The 14,465-nt window shown below is 52.2% G+C and overlaps 2 protein-coding genes across 2 annotated transcripts in view; both read left to right on the top strand.

The window, feature by feature from the left end:
* Positions 1-24: 24 nt before the first annotated feature.
* MTA2 (metastasis associated 1 family member 2) lies at positions 25-8,663 on the top strand. Its single transcript, XM_059404022.1, has 18 exons — positions 25-542; positions 1,280-1,347; positions 1,989-2,082; positions 3,680-3,797; positions 3,923-3,986; positions 4,158-4,275; positions 4,570-4,672; positions 4,852-4,951; positions 5,092-5,280; positions 5,383-5,457; positions 5,583-5,641; positions 5,826-5,923; positions 6,045-6,184; positions 6,456-6,684; positions 6,887-6,976; positions 7,245-7,363; positions 7,474-7,622; positions 7,841-8,663. The coding sequence occupies exons 1-18, from the start codon at positions 515-517 to the stop codon at positions 8,004-8,006; spliced, it is 2,007 nt and encodes a 668-aa protein (XP_059260005.1). The 5' UTR covers positions 25-514; the 3' UTR covers positions 8,007-8,663.
* Positions 8,664-10,264: 1,601 nt separating this feature from the next.
* TUT1 (terminal uridylyl transferase 1, U6 snRNA-specific) overlaps positions 10,265-14,465 on the top strand; it is a 12,411-nt gene continuing 8,210 nt past the window's right edge. Inside the window, 2 exon segments of the mRNA XM_059404011.1 lie at positions 10,265-10,416; positions 12,057-12,247. Of these exon segments, the coding sequence (XP_059259994.1) occupies positions 10,335-10,416; positions 12,057-12,247 (273 nt within the window). The 5' untranslated portion in view covers positions 10,265-10,334.

The following is a 14,465-nucleotide window of genomic DNA, read 5'->3' on the forward strand; positions in this document are numbered from 1 at the left end:
CGCCGGGCCGCGGTTGGTCGGAGGGAGCCGAATCTCTTCCGGAAGTAGCCGAGCTCTGGGGTCTCGCTCTCCGACCTGAGCCGAGCGCCGGGCCTTGTTCTCCGGATCGGCCGAAGGTGTTCCGGAAGGAGGCGAACCCCGAGGCGGGCAGGGCAAGCCTTCCCGGCGGCCGGCAGAGCCCTACGTCTGGTGGGGCTTGGCGAGGACGGCGGGGGGGCGGGAGAGCCGGAGCCTGGCTCCGGTCCGGCGGGAGCCGAGCTCGTTCCGGAAGAGGCCGAGCGGACCGGCGCTGGCCTCGGCGTCCCGGGAGTGAGGCGGTAGCGGCGGCGGCGGCGACAGCGCGGGCCGGGATGAACCGCGACGGCTGAGGCAGCGGAGGTGCCGGCTGCGCGGGCCCGACCGAGACTTCCGCGAAGCGCCAGCCCCGCGCTCGGGGCTTCGCCTCGAGCCGAGCCCTGCCCCCGCGAGCCTCCCGGACCCCTTTGTGCGGCCGGAGGCGGCGGCGGGAACGGCCATGGCGGCCAACATGTACCGGGTGGGGGGTGAGTACTGGGCGCAGGGGCTGCGGGGTCCGCGGAGGGAGAGGTCGGGGTCCGGGGCTGGAGAGGCTCGGCACCCGGCAGCACGGGGAGCCGCGCCTGGGGCGGCGTGGTCCCGAGCGCGGACCGGAACCGGAACCGGGAACACGGGGAGCGAGGGTGCGGGGCCGGCGAAGCGCGGCGGGGCGCCGCGGCTCCCGGAGAGGCTGCGGGCAGCCCCGACGGCACTCTGAGGCTCGCGTCGGGGAGCCCCTGGGTCGGGGAGTGGGGCCTGGGAAACTGATTCCGAAGGAACTGACAGGGCACGCAGGGGGCGCGGGGGGGGGCGGCCCGAGGCGACCGCTCTGCCACCTGAGCGGGAACCGACGGGCGGTTTCCTCCTCCCCGCCCCCCGGTCGTTATTGTGCGCCTGGGATCTAAAAGATGAGGACCCTGCGCTAGAGTCAGTAACAATTGCTCTCTTGGCCGAGACAGGGGTGCAACTCCTTCGTTGAGTTGTGGGGACTGCTTCTCGTCTCTTAAGGCTCACTTTTGAGTGAAGGATTTGATAAAAGAACTAGGTGGTCACGGGTGGAACCCCTTGTTTTCTGGTAGTCTCTGCACTTTCACATTTCAGGCTCCTCGCTACCTGGACCCTTATCCTTTGGTCCTCTCAGGCCTACTTTTTCTCCTACCCTGGTGCTCAGTCTTTCCCATCACCTCCTCTGATCTTCCCGATGCTTCCCCACCTCCTCCTACAGATTACGTCTATTTTGAAAATTCTTCTAGCAATCCTTACCTGGTTAGACGGATTGAGGAGCTCAACAAGGTGAGTGGAGCAGAGCCCCACCTCTGTCCTGTCCTGCCTCCCCATACCCCTTGGGGGGGGTGTCTTTTTCTTCTGAGGTCACTAACTTCAGGTGGAAGCCAGGGGGTGGGGGCGGGGAACCAAAGGGATCCTAAGTGCCCATTCATATTCATCCATTCATTCATTGGATGTATTCAGGAAAGGTTTAGAGAGTTGGGTGGGAACGTACCTATTCTATCTCTGGGGGTCTAAGGAAAGGGAAAGTCTGGGGGGAAAAAAAGTTCAGAAGTCTGTCCATAGGTGTAAGTCTCTTTATTCAGAATTTTTCGGGTCTTTCTATTTACACCCCTTAGAACCTTATTCACAGTGGTTAGTTTCTTCTTTATGAGTTTCCACTTTATTTTTTTAATTTTTATTTTTTAAAGATTTTATTTATTTATTCGACAGAGAGACATCACTAGTAGGCAGAGAGGCAGGCAGAGAGAGAGAGGAGGAAGCAGGCTCCCTGCTGAGCAGAGAGCCCGATGTGGGACTCGATCCCAGGACCCTGAGATCATGACCTGAGCCGAAGGCAGCGGCTTAACCCACTGAGCCACCTAGGCTCCCTGAGTTTCCACTTTAAAATGACCAATTTTAACTGCCATTTTTTTTTATCCCCTTAGACTGCAAACGGAAACGTGGAGGCAAAGGTTGTGTGCCTTTTCCGGCGAAGGGACATTTCTAGTAGCCTCAACAGCCTGGCTGATAGCAATGCCAGTGAGTGTCTGTGCACCCCCACCTCACCCTAACACCCCCCCCACTCCCCCTCCCCATGGTCTGAGGCCCAGGCATGTCCCTGCAGGTGTTTCCCCTGGTAGCATGCCCAAAAGTAGGGGTGTGAGTTTGGGGGTGGGAAATGCCTGGTCTGCGGAGGGAGGCCTGTTTTTACACGTTGGGGTTGGAAGCAGGGTGGAGAGACCATGATAAGGAAAGCCAGAAAATGGCTTGTATGAGACTGTGTATCTGAATGAAGGGTGTAAAAGAGATGATAGTATTTAAATAGGGGATGGGGAAGGGGTTTAGAGAAGCAGGACCCCTTGGGGACAGTTTTGGGTACATTGGGACAGTGAGTGCTGATTGTAAACGTCAAGGTTGAAGAGGAAGAGCTTGTACTTAGAAGCCTGCGTAATAGGGAAACAGCCTAATTTTGTGATCACGAGGTAATGAGAATACATTGAAGGGAGAGAATAGGAAGCTAGGAAAGTTTTCTTGCCCTTTTTCCTCTTCCTCAGCTGTTCTGTCTTCTCACCACTCCATTTTACATCTTTGCCTTTTGCCTTATTTTCCCTCTCTTTATGCTTTCATCTTCCTTTAAAAAACATATTTCCTTCTGTTTTCTTTAGTTTCTTTTTTCCTTTCCTTGTTTGGTTTTCTTTTCTTTCTTCCTCGTGTTCCTCCTTCTGAAATTATTTTCCTTATTTCAGGCAGCTTTGGGCATGAAGGGGTTAAGGAGGAGCTAGGCCTACCAAGTTCTCTGGCCCTCTGGGGTTTACAGCCCCATCTGGCAGGGGCTGACCTTGGCCTTGTCCAATCAGAGGGGGTGGGGGGGGTGTGGTCCCCCCCTTGCCTTAGCCCAGGGTTTCCGGAGCACACAGGCGAGGGGTGGAGCCTGCTGCACCCCCACCACCCCCCTTCTCCCTGAGGTTGGAAACAATGCACCAATGAGCCTGGGCCTGTGGCTGTCCTGCCCCCTCCTGGTTTGGTTGGCCCCCAGCCAAGTTAACCCTTTCCACCAAGGTTTCAGGGTAGAGTTGCAGTGCCTGGGGAAGAAGGTGTTGGCCCTGGCTTGAGAGGTCCTGGCCTTGGAAGCCCCACAAACTTATCATTAGCCAAGTGGACAGTGAAGGGTAGTTAGGGTTGCATGATGTTTAAGAGGAAAGAGAGTCCTGAAATCTGAAAAGAACTGGTAAGCACAACCTTGTGTGATGATTTTTCACCTTGTAGGGTTTCTGGACCTCAGGCTGGTTTAGCAAGAGAGACAAGTGTGATATTCTTGTCGGGCCTCGTGTGGGCAGATTTGTGCTTTATGAGTGGCTTCTGAGCATTGGCGCCTGGGTTTGGGATGGGTTTCTGTGGCGTTCTGTGCACTCTCAGCAGCTATTCCCAAAACGTTAGCGATGGGGAGTTGGAGCGCTGTGATGGGGAAGAGCGCTAAGTGGGGTAGCTGGTGGACTAAAGCTGTGAGAGGCAGGTACCTGGGGAATGCGGAGAAACCAGCTGGTAAATAGAAGGTGTTTTCCCTGGGTTAGAGTTTCCAGGGTGGCTTCTTTCTGAATTAGTTTCTGACTTGGCTTCTTCCTCCTTCATCTCCCAGGGGAGTTTGAGGAAGAATCAAAGCAGCCAGGGGTATCGGAGCAGCAGCGACATCAGCTGAAGCACCGGGAGCTTTTTCTTTCTCGGCAGTTTGAATCGTTACCAGCCACACACATACGGTACAGGATGATCCAGGCCACTGTGGCCTGCTTGCACTTGTTCAGAAGATGGGGGGGGTGTATTGGAGATGCTGTGGAGAGGGAACGAGGAGCTCACCCAGGTTTTTCGGACCTCTTTTCTGTAGAGGGAAATGCAGTGTGACCCTCCTGAATGAGACGGATATCTTGAGCCAATACCTGGAAAAGGAGGTGAGAGAGAGGTCCTGGGAGGGGGGGGGGTGTGCCCAACGAGGCCAGAGGAAAGTAGAACTGTGCCGAGGTGTAGGCTGACAGACTGCCTGTTCTGGGAACTCTGGGTCTTCCCTACTGCCCTCTGCCCCTGAGGACTGCTGCCTGCTAACCTTTTCTTCCCGTCTCCAGGACTGCTTTTTTTATTCACTGGTGTTTGACCCTGTGCAGAAGACACTTCTAGCTGATCAGGGGGAGATCAGAGTTGGTTGCAAATACCAAGCTGAGATCCCAGATCGCCTGGCAGAGGGTAAGCAACAGGACAGACCATACGGCTGCTGGGTCACAGAACACAGTAGTGTCTGTGAATGGTGTGCTGTGGAATAGTTTGCTGCCCTGTCTTCATGACTCTCTCCTGCCACCTTGATGCGACGAGACCCTGGGAACCTGAGAGGGACAGTTGGGCACAGGTGGGAGGAGAAGTCTGAGAGTTGAGAGGGCTGACAGAATCCGAGCGGGAGACAAGGAGGAACGAGGTACTGTTGTGTCGAGATACTTACCCTCCTTTCCCTGTCCCTGATGTTGCCATCGCCCTGTTCCTCAGGGGAATCCGATAATCGGAACCAACAGAAGATGGAGATGAAGGTCTGGGACCCAGACAACCCTCTCACAGACCGGCAGATTGATCAGTTTCTCGTGGTGGCCCGGTGAGGGGTGGGTGGATGGGGAAGATGGGCTGGGGGCGGTGTGGACATCTTGCATCGAATTCTCAGAGGTGGACTCGATTTTTTTTTTTTTTCTTGGCATGGGTGTTTTCCTTATTTGGCTTGGTTCCTCAGCCCACTCATGCCTTTTTTCTTTCTTGACTTCTCAATCTCTCCCTCAGAGCTGTGGGCACCTTTGCAAGAGCCCTGGATTGCAGCAGCTCCATTCGGCAGCCAAGCCTGCACATGAGTGCAGCCGCCGCCTCCCGAGATATCACGCTGGTGAGCAGATACGGCTGCGCAGTCAGACATTCTGGGCTCCTTGGGGACCTGCCGAGCCCTGGTCCCGGAGAGGAAGGGTCTCCGAGGGCATGGCACAGAGGGGTTTGGGCCGTCAGCGTTGTTTCCTGCCTTCCCTGTAGTTCCATGCGATGGATACGTTGCAGAGGAACGGCTATGACTTGGCTAAAGCCATGTCCACCCTGGTGCCCCAGGGGGGCCCGGTGCTCTGTCGGGATGAGATGGAGGAGTGGTCTGCCTCCGAGGCCATGTTGTTTGAGGAGGCCCTGGAGAAGTATGGGAAGGACTTCAATGATATTCGCCAGGACTTCGTAAGTGGATGGGGCCGGGCGGAGAGGTGGAAGAGATGACAGGTGAGGGAACCAGGACCTGGGGCCAGATGCCAGCTCTGCTTCTTCCCTCTGTCTCCTTAGCTGCCTTGGAAGTCACTCGCCAGCATAGTCCAGTTTTATTACATGTGGAAAACCACAGACCGCTATATTCAGCAGGTACGGGCTGGGCTGGGGAGGCTGGACCAGGGGCCTCCTGCTCACCTCTGCCTTGGGGAGTTGATGACATCCTCCTGCAGAGATGCTCTGATCCGCCTCTTCCTTTCTTTTTTCCCTTCCTGCAGAAAAGGTTGAAAGCTGCTGAAGCAGACAGCAAACTAAAACAAGTCTATATCCCTACCTAGTAAGTGTGGTAGGTGGGGGAGGCTGGTGCATTCTTTTTCTCTCTCCTCCAGCTCATGCTTTTCTCAGAGATTGGCGGTGGGTGGGAGTCAGGGTCAAAGAGTCAAATGATGATGGACACGAGGTGGAAATAGGATTCTCTTCCTTGACCAGTTCCTGGTTTCTCCCCACACTGTTCCCATTAGTACTAAGCCAAATCCTAACCAGATCATCTCTGTGGGCTCGAAACCCGGCATGAATGGGGCTGGATTCCAGAAAGGCCTGACTTGCGAGAGCTGCCACAGTGAGTTCCAGGGAAGGATAGGGATGTTGGGGGTGGGTAAGGTCTTCTCTGGCCCAAGGACCTGAGGGGCTCAGGTGACCTATTTTTCCTAAACTTCCTCCTTCTCTCCGTGCTCCTGCAGCCACACAGTCTGCCCAGTGGTACGCCTGGGGCCCACCCAACATGCAGTGCCGGCTCTGTGCTTCCTGTTGGATCTACTGGAAGAAGTATGGGGGGCTGAAGACCCCGACCCAGCTTGAGGGAGCTGCTCGGGGAACAACAGTAAGGACTGATGGGGAGCAGGCCGGGGAGAGCAGTTAAGCATATTGATGGGAGCTTTAGGTGAAAGCCAGAACACCCAACCCCTTAAATGGTGATGGTTTGATGTGCATGTGGGTGGGGAGGGGGTGCTTGGTGGTGGTTGGAGAGATGGGGAGGTCAGGATGGCAGTGAGGAGATCAGGCAGGAACAAATTGCTTTTTGTGGAGAATGGAAGAAAGAAGAGCCCCAGTGTCCATCCGGGCTCACCCTTTTTCCCATGTCTTTCTTCCAGGAGCCACACTCGAGGGGTCATTTGTCTAGACCTGAAGCCCAGAGTCTCTCTCCCTATACGACTAGCGCCAACCGGGCCAAGCTGCTGGCTAAGAACAGGCAAACATTCCTGCTCCAGACCACAAAGCTGACCCGTCTGGCCAGACGCATGTGCAGGGACCTGTTACAGCCGAGGAGGGCTGCCCGACGACCCTATGCCCCTATCAATGCCAATGCCATCAAGGCGGAGTGTAAGGGCAGGAGTGGTGGGGCTAGTGGCAGGTCGGGATGCTGTGGCCAGAAAGCAGAGCAGAGACCACTGTTCTCTGGAGGTCTAATGACAGCAGGGATGGCAGGCCACAGTGCTTGGGAAGGCGAGTAGATGTGGCTCCTGGCCATAGGAGAGGCCTGAATAGCGAAGCCCCTTCAAGAATTTTCTTCTTTGTTCTCTAGGCTCCATTCGACTTCCTAAGGCTGCGAAGACTCCATTGAAGATTCATCCTCTGGTGCGGCTGCCGCTGGCAACCATCGTCAAAGATTTGGGTAGGGGACGAACCGGTCAGGTGGTGGCAGGTTCTCTGTCATCCTTTCACCATCAAAGTCCAACGAGATTAAGTCTAACAGCCTATGCTTTTGTTCATTAATAACAGTTCTCATAAACTACCCGTAGTGAATGATAAGATCACACTCATGTGCGAATTGCTTGACAGACCCCTCTCCCCATCACTGCTTTTGGGGATGCCCAGGGAAACTACATAGAGAAGAGAAAGCATGAAAGTTCTTTAAGTTTTCTCTTATGTTTTCTTGGCAGTGGCCCAGGCGCCTCTGAAACCAAAAACACCTCGGGGTACCAAGACGCCAATCAACAGAAACCAGCTGACCCAGAACCGGGGTCTGGGGGGCATTATGGTGAAACGGGCCTATGAAACTGTGAGTTGACAGCTGGAGTGAGCCAGACTGATGGGGTGGGCTTTGATTTCTGATTGGGATCTGTGAGTCCTCTTTCATTGTGCTGCCCCCCCCCCCCCCCCACTTTCCAGATGGCAGGAGCAGGGGTCCCCTTCTCTGCCAACGGAAGGCCTCTGGCCTCAGGGATTCGTTCCGGCTCACAGCCAGCAGCCAAGCGTCAAAAACTAAACCCAGCTGATGCCCCCAATCCGGTGGTGTTTGTGGCCACAAAGGATACCAGGTAGGGAGGCCACCATGGGAGGGGCTGAGAGGTTGACAGCCCAGATTGGTGGGTAAGGATAATGCCAGTTCTGCGCGAGACCAGCTCCAGGAGGAATGGGTACGGGATGGGGATGTCAGGAAAGAATGGGCCAGAAGGCAGAACTGGAGTTTGAAATCTGGGGTTTCACCTCAAGAGTCTTACTAGCCTTTTTCATTCCACTCTTCTTTTCCTGGCAGGGCCCTGCGGAAGGCTCTGACCCATCTGGAAATGCGGCGCGCTGCCCGCAGGCCCAACTTGCCCCTGAAGGTGAAGCCACCACTGATTGCAGTGCGGCCTCCAGTCCCACTGTCTGCACCCTCACATCCTGCCAGCACCAATGAGCCCATTGTCCTGGAGGATTGAGCATCTGTGGGGGAAGGGAGGTGGGCTGAAAGCTAGAGGGCGGGTGCCCAGGGCATCCAACCTCCCTTCCCTTTAGTATCAGAGGAGTGAGTGAGGGAGGGAGCAAGTGAGTGTGTGTCCTGGGAGGGGTTGGGCGCCCTCTGGTGTTTCCACTTGGAGGCTTGTCCCTTTCCCACGCTTCTCCACACCTGGTGGTGGAGGGCACACTGCAGGAACTTGACCCATTGTGGGAACCTAGCCTGTTTTGGGGGGTAGGACCCACAGTTGTCTTGGACAGTTTTGGGGGGAGGGTTTTTTAATTTTTTAAAAATTTTGCCTCCCTTTGTGAAAGGGGATGGGGGAGGGGGAAGAGTAAATGGATAGGAGGTGGTGGTTGGGGGAGGGGGACGTGCACTGCCATGACTGCCATGTCTATCTTTTTTTTCTAATGGGGGTTTCTCTTCCTGTCCGGTGTCCGGACTTTCCTAATTGGAGTTTGAGGCCCCTAAGCCTAAGCTGGCATCAGCCCCAGCCCATGCTCTCTCTTTTCCTTCCCTCCCTGTGCCCTCTCCGCCTTTTGTACGCCAATTCTCAGAAATAAAGATCTTTTGTCCGTTTTTTTAACCTCGGATTCTGTAATTGGTTCTTATAGTAACAAATAAAAAGCTGTTTTCTTCAGCTTCTCCTGGCTCAACTGTTCTCTGCTGTGGGGGGTGGAGAGGGGAGAGGGTGGTGTATGCAATTGGCAAAATAAAGGACAGCGCATCATAAAGGAGGTACAGACGGGACTTTCCCCAAGAACAGCTTTAGGAGACAGGCAGCAGGGACAGGCAGCCTGTTCCAGCTAGCTTTTTCCTGTGACTCAAACTGCTTCCCAGATCCCTGTGGTGCTGGAACCCAAGCTCCTCTTGACACACAGATTTGTTCAGAGCAGTTGGAATGAGAGGACTCTGGATGGTTGGTGGCTTCCACAGGAAGGGAAGTGTGAAGGTGCTTTTCTATTTCCCAACACTTACTCTTCTCAGGAAATTCTGGGAGTTGCTAGAGACCAGGGCAAGATGCAGCCTATTTTGGTGGGGTGGGGTATTGCAGTCTCTTACCACCCAGCTCTGTGGTATATTTGCACAGATTGCTGCTCAAGGATTCCCGAGACCAGCCTCAGCACTCGCCTTGATAGTGGGGCCCACTCTAGAACCGTCTCCTGCTTTCTTGGTTTTGGGAAACAGAAGCCTGAGCAGGGACCAACAGGAGGCACACCCTTGGAGAATGTAGGTGAAGTTAAACTTACTCTGTGGTCCTTCTGCACTTCCTTCCCTGTAGGGCAACAGCCTCAACAGTTGGGAATTGTTTAAGGTTATAGACCTTCAGGTGTTTGCCTTAGGTCAGGTGTGCTTTTCACAGTCCAGAGCTGTGGGCCGATAACCACAGCAGGAACTACTTAGCCCTTCTGAGTCGTCTCCATCCCGTTCTCTGCCCCTGGGCTCCATAGCCCCTTCACTCTCCCCATTCCGAGCTTACACCTGGGCAGTATCAGGAGGAACTGACCACTTATACCAGTCTGGGGAAAGCAGCATATCCTCTGAACGATATCCTCACTCCGCTGCCTTGAAGGCATAGTGGGTCCCACCGCATGCCTTGGGTGGGCCGGTGACTCCGGCGCCCACTCTTGCAGAAGGAAAGCCTGACTCACGGGGCCGCAGCAATCTGGCTGTGGCTGAGTGGTCTGGGAGGCGCCCAGTGGGGTAATAGATCCCTAACCCGGCTGGGAAGTGGTCGCAGAACACCCATTTGGAAGGAGGACTGAGGGCAGAAAGTAGCAGCCCTAAGGAACTCGGGAGTCCAGGAACAGCCTGGAGCTTCGTGAAGTCTGCTCATCCTCCGCCTTTATTCGCCAGGTAAATACGGGTTTGAGGATGGAGCGCCGCGGGTCCCTATCGCCCCTAGAGGGAAGATACACGCGGAATCGCCCCCAGCCAAGCAGCAGGGAAACAGTGGGTTGACTTCAAAGGGCCCCGGTGCAGGCATTTGTGGCCGCCTTCATGAATATTCATGATTCGTTGGGCCAATCAACGCTTGAATGGCTCAGAGCACACCAATCGGCTTACAGCATGCAGATAAGTATCAAAGATGGGCGGCTTTTCCTGAAGCTGGTGGAAGAGACTTTACGGGGATGAAAGCGGAACCCTGAGTCGAAGAAGCTGTTTCCGGAGGAGTATGTCTGCGCGATGGTCGATACTACGTCACTTCCTATGAGCTGGCGGAAGTTGCTTTGGAGCGCCTTGCGATTTGTAGGCGTGAGTTCCGGCGGTAGCGGAACGGGTTGTGTGTTGTCGGTACTGGAGAGTCGCGATGGCGGCAGTGGATTCGGATGTCCAGTCGTTGCCCCGTGGGGGTTTCCGCTGCTGCCTCTGCCACGTTACTACAGCCAACCGTAAGCGGTGGCTTGTGAGGGGGTGGTTGTGAGTTCTCGTCTGTGGGTCCTGGCGAAAGTTAGGGGTATAGGTCATAGTTCTTGACAAGTCGGTTGGTAGGGTCACTCGTCTCCGTTTTTACTCCGCCTGTACAAGGGATTGGAGAGTGGCGGAAGTCCCACCACTTTACCCCCTCCTTCCTAGTATCCGAAGTCTCCACAACGAAAATTTCATTATCTTATTCCCTTTTAAACAGTCTCTGTTGGACGCCACCTTTGTGTCTGGTACTCCGCTGGGCTCTCGGGTGGGCTGAGGGGATTCAGAGATGAAGGAGCTCACCATCGAGAGGTGGGGACAATTCCAATGCTCAATAGGTATGTTTGGAGAGCAGTAGGATCACAGAGAAAGTAGTAATTAACGAAGGGAAGCCATACAGAGGAGCTACCCAAAGGTAGAGGTATGCGAAGGAGCATGGCATGCATGACCAGGAGGTGGGTTTGGCAAAGTAGACAGGGTTCTCGTGTGACAGCGCCGGGGGACTCCATGAAACCTCAAATTCCCATTCTTCTTCTTCTTTAAAGATTTATTTGTTTTTGAGAGTGAGCATGCACAAGTTAGGCGGGGTGGCGGGGGGTGGGGTGGGGGAGAGGCAGATGGAGAAGCAGGCTCTAAGCGCCATGCAGGACTCAGTCCCAGGAACCTGGGATCATGACCTGACCCGAAGACATGCTTAGCTGACTGGGCCACCCAGACGCTCTCTAATTCCACTTCTGAAGTCTGGAATCCTGATCTTCCCTAAACAAGATCTGTTCTTTTTCTTTGTGAATGGCATTATCACTATTTGTCCCCCTGAGGCAACCCAAAAATCCAGCATAGTCTTCCTTGGTCCAACATATACATTGGTGACAATAAACAGCTGACCCAGAATTTAATAAAAATAATAATTGCTAACTTCTCCCATGTTCAACATGTATCAGACTGTGCCAGGTACTCTATATTGCATAAGACCCTTGTGGTATACCCCTGGGGATAAAGATATATGTTTATAAAAAATAAAAAATTAAAAAAAAATTTAATAAAAAAGACCCTTGTGGTAGGTACTATTAATATTTTCAGTTTGTGGTAAGTACTATTAATATAAAATATTAATGTTTTCATCCAGGACACTGATGCACAGAGAGGTTAAGTAACTTGCCCAAGATCTCACACAGTTTACCAGACCTGGGATTTAAACTTGGGCAGTGTGACCTCAAATTCTGCGCTTGGGATCTCTGTACCATACCTAGAGATCATCCTTGAGGGAGTAGTCTAGGATCTTGCTTTGTTTAGTTCTTCTGTACATGATCGGGCTAAGTTTCCTGGTTGGTTTTTTTTTGTTTTTTTTTTTTTTTACAATTTGCAGGTGTTGCTCTACCTAGTACTTAGAGATGGTTTAAAAAGAAACTTGTAGCTAGTTCTCCTGGGGACCACTTAGAATATCTTCTATAGGCAAATGGACAAGGGAGGAAGGTGAAAAGAGCCAGGACTTTATATATTCAAAGGTCACACTTTCTGTGGCTTGGAAGGATTAGTAGGAGTTAGGAGTGCATTTAGGTAAAGCCAGCATGTAAGTACACTGAAGGGTGATTTGGATATTTTTGTTTTGCGATTATCTTTGCAGGACCCAGCCTAGATGCCCATCTGGGGGGCCGGAAGCACCGGCACCTGGTAGAACTACGAGCTGCCCGAAAGGCCCAGGGACTCCGAAGTGTGTTTGTTAGTGGCTTTCCCCGGGATGTGGATTCTGCTCAGCTCACTCAGTACTTCCAGGCATTTGGACCCGTGGCCAGTGTTGTCATGGACAAGGACAAGGTAGAGTGAATGGCTCTTGGGATAAAGAATGAGTCCGGTGTGCCACATACAAAAAGAAATGAGAGAGAAACCAGCAGCCCTGTTTCAGCTGGTGCCTTGTGGGGCCTTTCCTTGATGGACACCGCAGTACTTGGACCAGTCCAGCTTTGTGAGCTGAGAGAGAGGGAAAGAGAAAGAGGGAGAGAGAATCTTAAGCAGACTCCACACTGAGCACGGAGCCTGACATGGAGCTGGATCTCACGACCCTGAGATCATGACCTGAGCTGAAACCAAGAGACAGTGCTTAAATGACTGCACCACTCAGGTGCCTAAGAGCTATGTTTTCCATAATGAATGGGATGGATGTGGCCCATGCAGGCTCAGAGCTCATTGTCTAGTGAATAAAGTAGACAGTTAAATGAGTATTACAGTGAAGTAGGTGCTTTAAGGCCACACCATCGGGAAATCTATCCTAACCCCACAAGAGACTGGTTTATAAACCAGCTAGCAGTTTATTAACTTAGAGTGAGAGGTATTAAAATTAGTTGGTCAAATTACCCTGTCCTCTGGACAGTGCTAGACAAATAAGCTGCTTCTTTGTGGTCCTTTTGGTCTTCTATGCAGATGGTTTGTCGGTTTCTCTTTAGTTCTTTGGAAGACTGTTGTGTCATATTATAGTTCTGAGACTGTGCTCTGGTTGTGTAGGCGTGGCTTAGGTGACTCCAAATGGCTTTGGTAGCCCACGTCTTCTCTTAGGCCGGGCTGGGTGTGTTTTTCTTAGAGATCACATTCGGCAACTGACCCACAGAGGCTTTACCAAAAGGGGTTTAATTGTTCTCCTTAGCAAGAAGTCCAGGGGTGCCCGGGGGGCTCAGTGGGTTAAAGCCTCTGCCTTCGGCTCAGGTCATGATCCCAGGGTCCTGGGATCGAGCCCCGCATCGGGCTCTCTGCTCAGCAGGGAGCCTGCTTCCCTCTTCTCTCTCTCTGCCTGCCTCTGCCTGCTTGTGATCTCTGTCTGCCAAATAAATAAATAAAATATTGAAAAACAAAACAAAACAAAAAAACCCCCAAGAAGTCCAGTCCTGGGCATTCCAGCACTTTACAGTTTTCTTGCTCTGTCATTATTGGCACCTGACTCTCCCTTCCTAGTTGTGATAATGCTGTTTGCACATCTTCAGCTAAGAGAAAGGGGCAGTCCGAAGGATAGAATATAAAAGGCTAGTGCCGTCTTCCCCTGCTTTTCTTTACTTTCCAGGAAAATATCTTTTTTTTTTTTTTTTAAGATTTTATTTATTTATTTGACAGAGAGAAATCACAAGTAGATGAAGAGGCAGGCAGAGAGAGAGAGAGAGGGAAGCAGGCTCCCTGCTGAGCAGAGAGCCCGATGCAGGACTCGATCTCAGGACCCCGAGATCATGACCTGAGCCGAAGGCAGCGGCTTAACCCACTGAGCCACACAGACGCCCCTCCAGGAAAATATCTTTCTCAGGGCCCTCTTCATTAGACTTTTCATTGGCCTGAATTCTATCACATGGTTACCCCAGGTAAGCCTGGGAATTGAAGTTCTTTAAGCTGGACACCTTGCCCTTCTGAACCTTTGGGACTCTGTTAGTAAGAAAGAAAGGCAGAATATATATTGGGAGGGCAGTTGGCAATGTCTGCCCCAGATTCCTTTTTCAAAAAACTCCGTATCCCTGTTTTTGTTTGTATTTGTTTCAGTTGTAGAGAATGACCTTTTTTTTTTTTTTTAAGATTTTTATTTTTTTTAAAGATTTTATTTATTTATTTGACAGACAGAGATCACAAGTAGGCAGAGAAGCAGGCAGAGAAAGAGGAGAAGCAGCCTCCTTGCTGAGCAGAGAGCCCGACGCTGGGCTCGATCCCAGGACCCTGGGATCATGACTGAACTGAAGGCAGAGGCTTTAACCCACTGAGCCACCCAGGTGCCCCGAGAATGACCTTTTTTTCTGAACTTAAACCTCATCTTTCTGAGGCTTCTAATTATTTTGACAATAATGACTAAAATTTTTATTGAGCAGTTATGCCCCAATCATGTGCTAAATGGTTTACATACAATATCTCATTTCATTTCCACTTTTCCTTGAGGGAGTCACTGGGACGTTGGAGATGTGGGGCATTAAGCCCTTATTTGGAGGCAGTCTTATTAAATACAACTTATTTAACTTCTCTGAATTTTAGTTTTTTTTTTTTTTTTTTTTTTTTTTTTTTTTTTTTTTTT

The sequence above is a fragment of the Mustela nigripes genome, chromosome 1, assembly GCF_022355385.1.
Source record: "Mustela nigripes isolate SB6536 chromosome 1, MUSNIG.SB6536, whole genome shotgun sequence".
In the NCBI taxonomy this organism is placed as follows: domain Eukaryota; kingdom Metazoa; phylum Chordata; class Mammalia; order Carnivora; family Mustelidae; genus Mustela; species Mustela nigripes.

Excerpts from the sequence above, each read along its gene's own strand:
- MTA2 (XM_059404022.1), top strand. The coding sequence starts at position 515 with ATGGCGGCCAACATGTACCGGGTGGGGG. Across the intron at positions 4,276-4,569 it reads CCCAGATCGCCTGGCAGAGG|GGGAATCCGATAATCGGAAC; the intron begins GTAAGCAACAGG and ends CCTGTTCCTCAG. Across the intron at positions 5,458-5,582 it reads CAGACCGCTATATTCAGCAG|AAAAGGTTGAAAGCTGCTGA; the intron begins GTACGGGCTGGG and ends CCCTTCCTGCAG.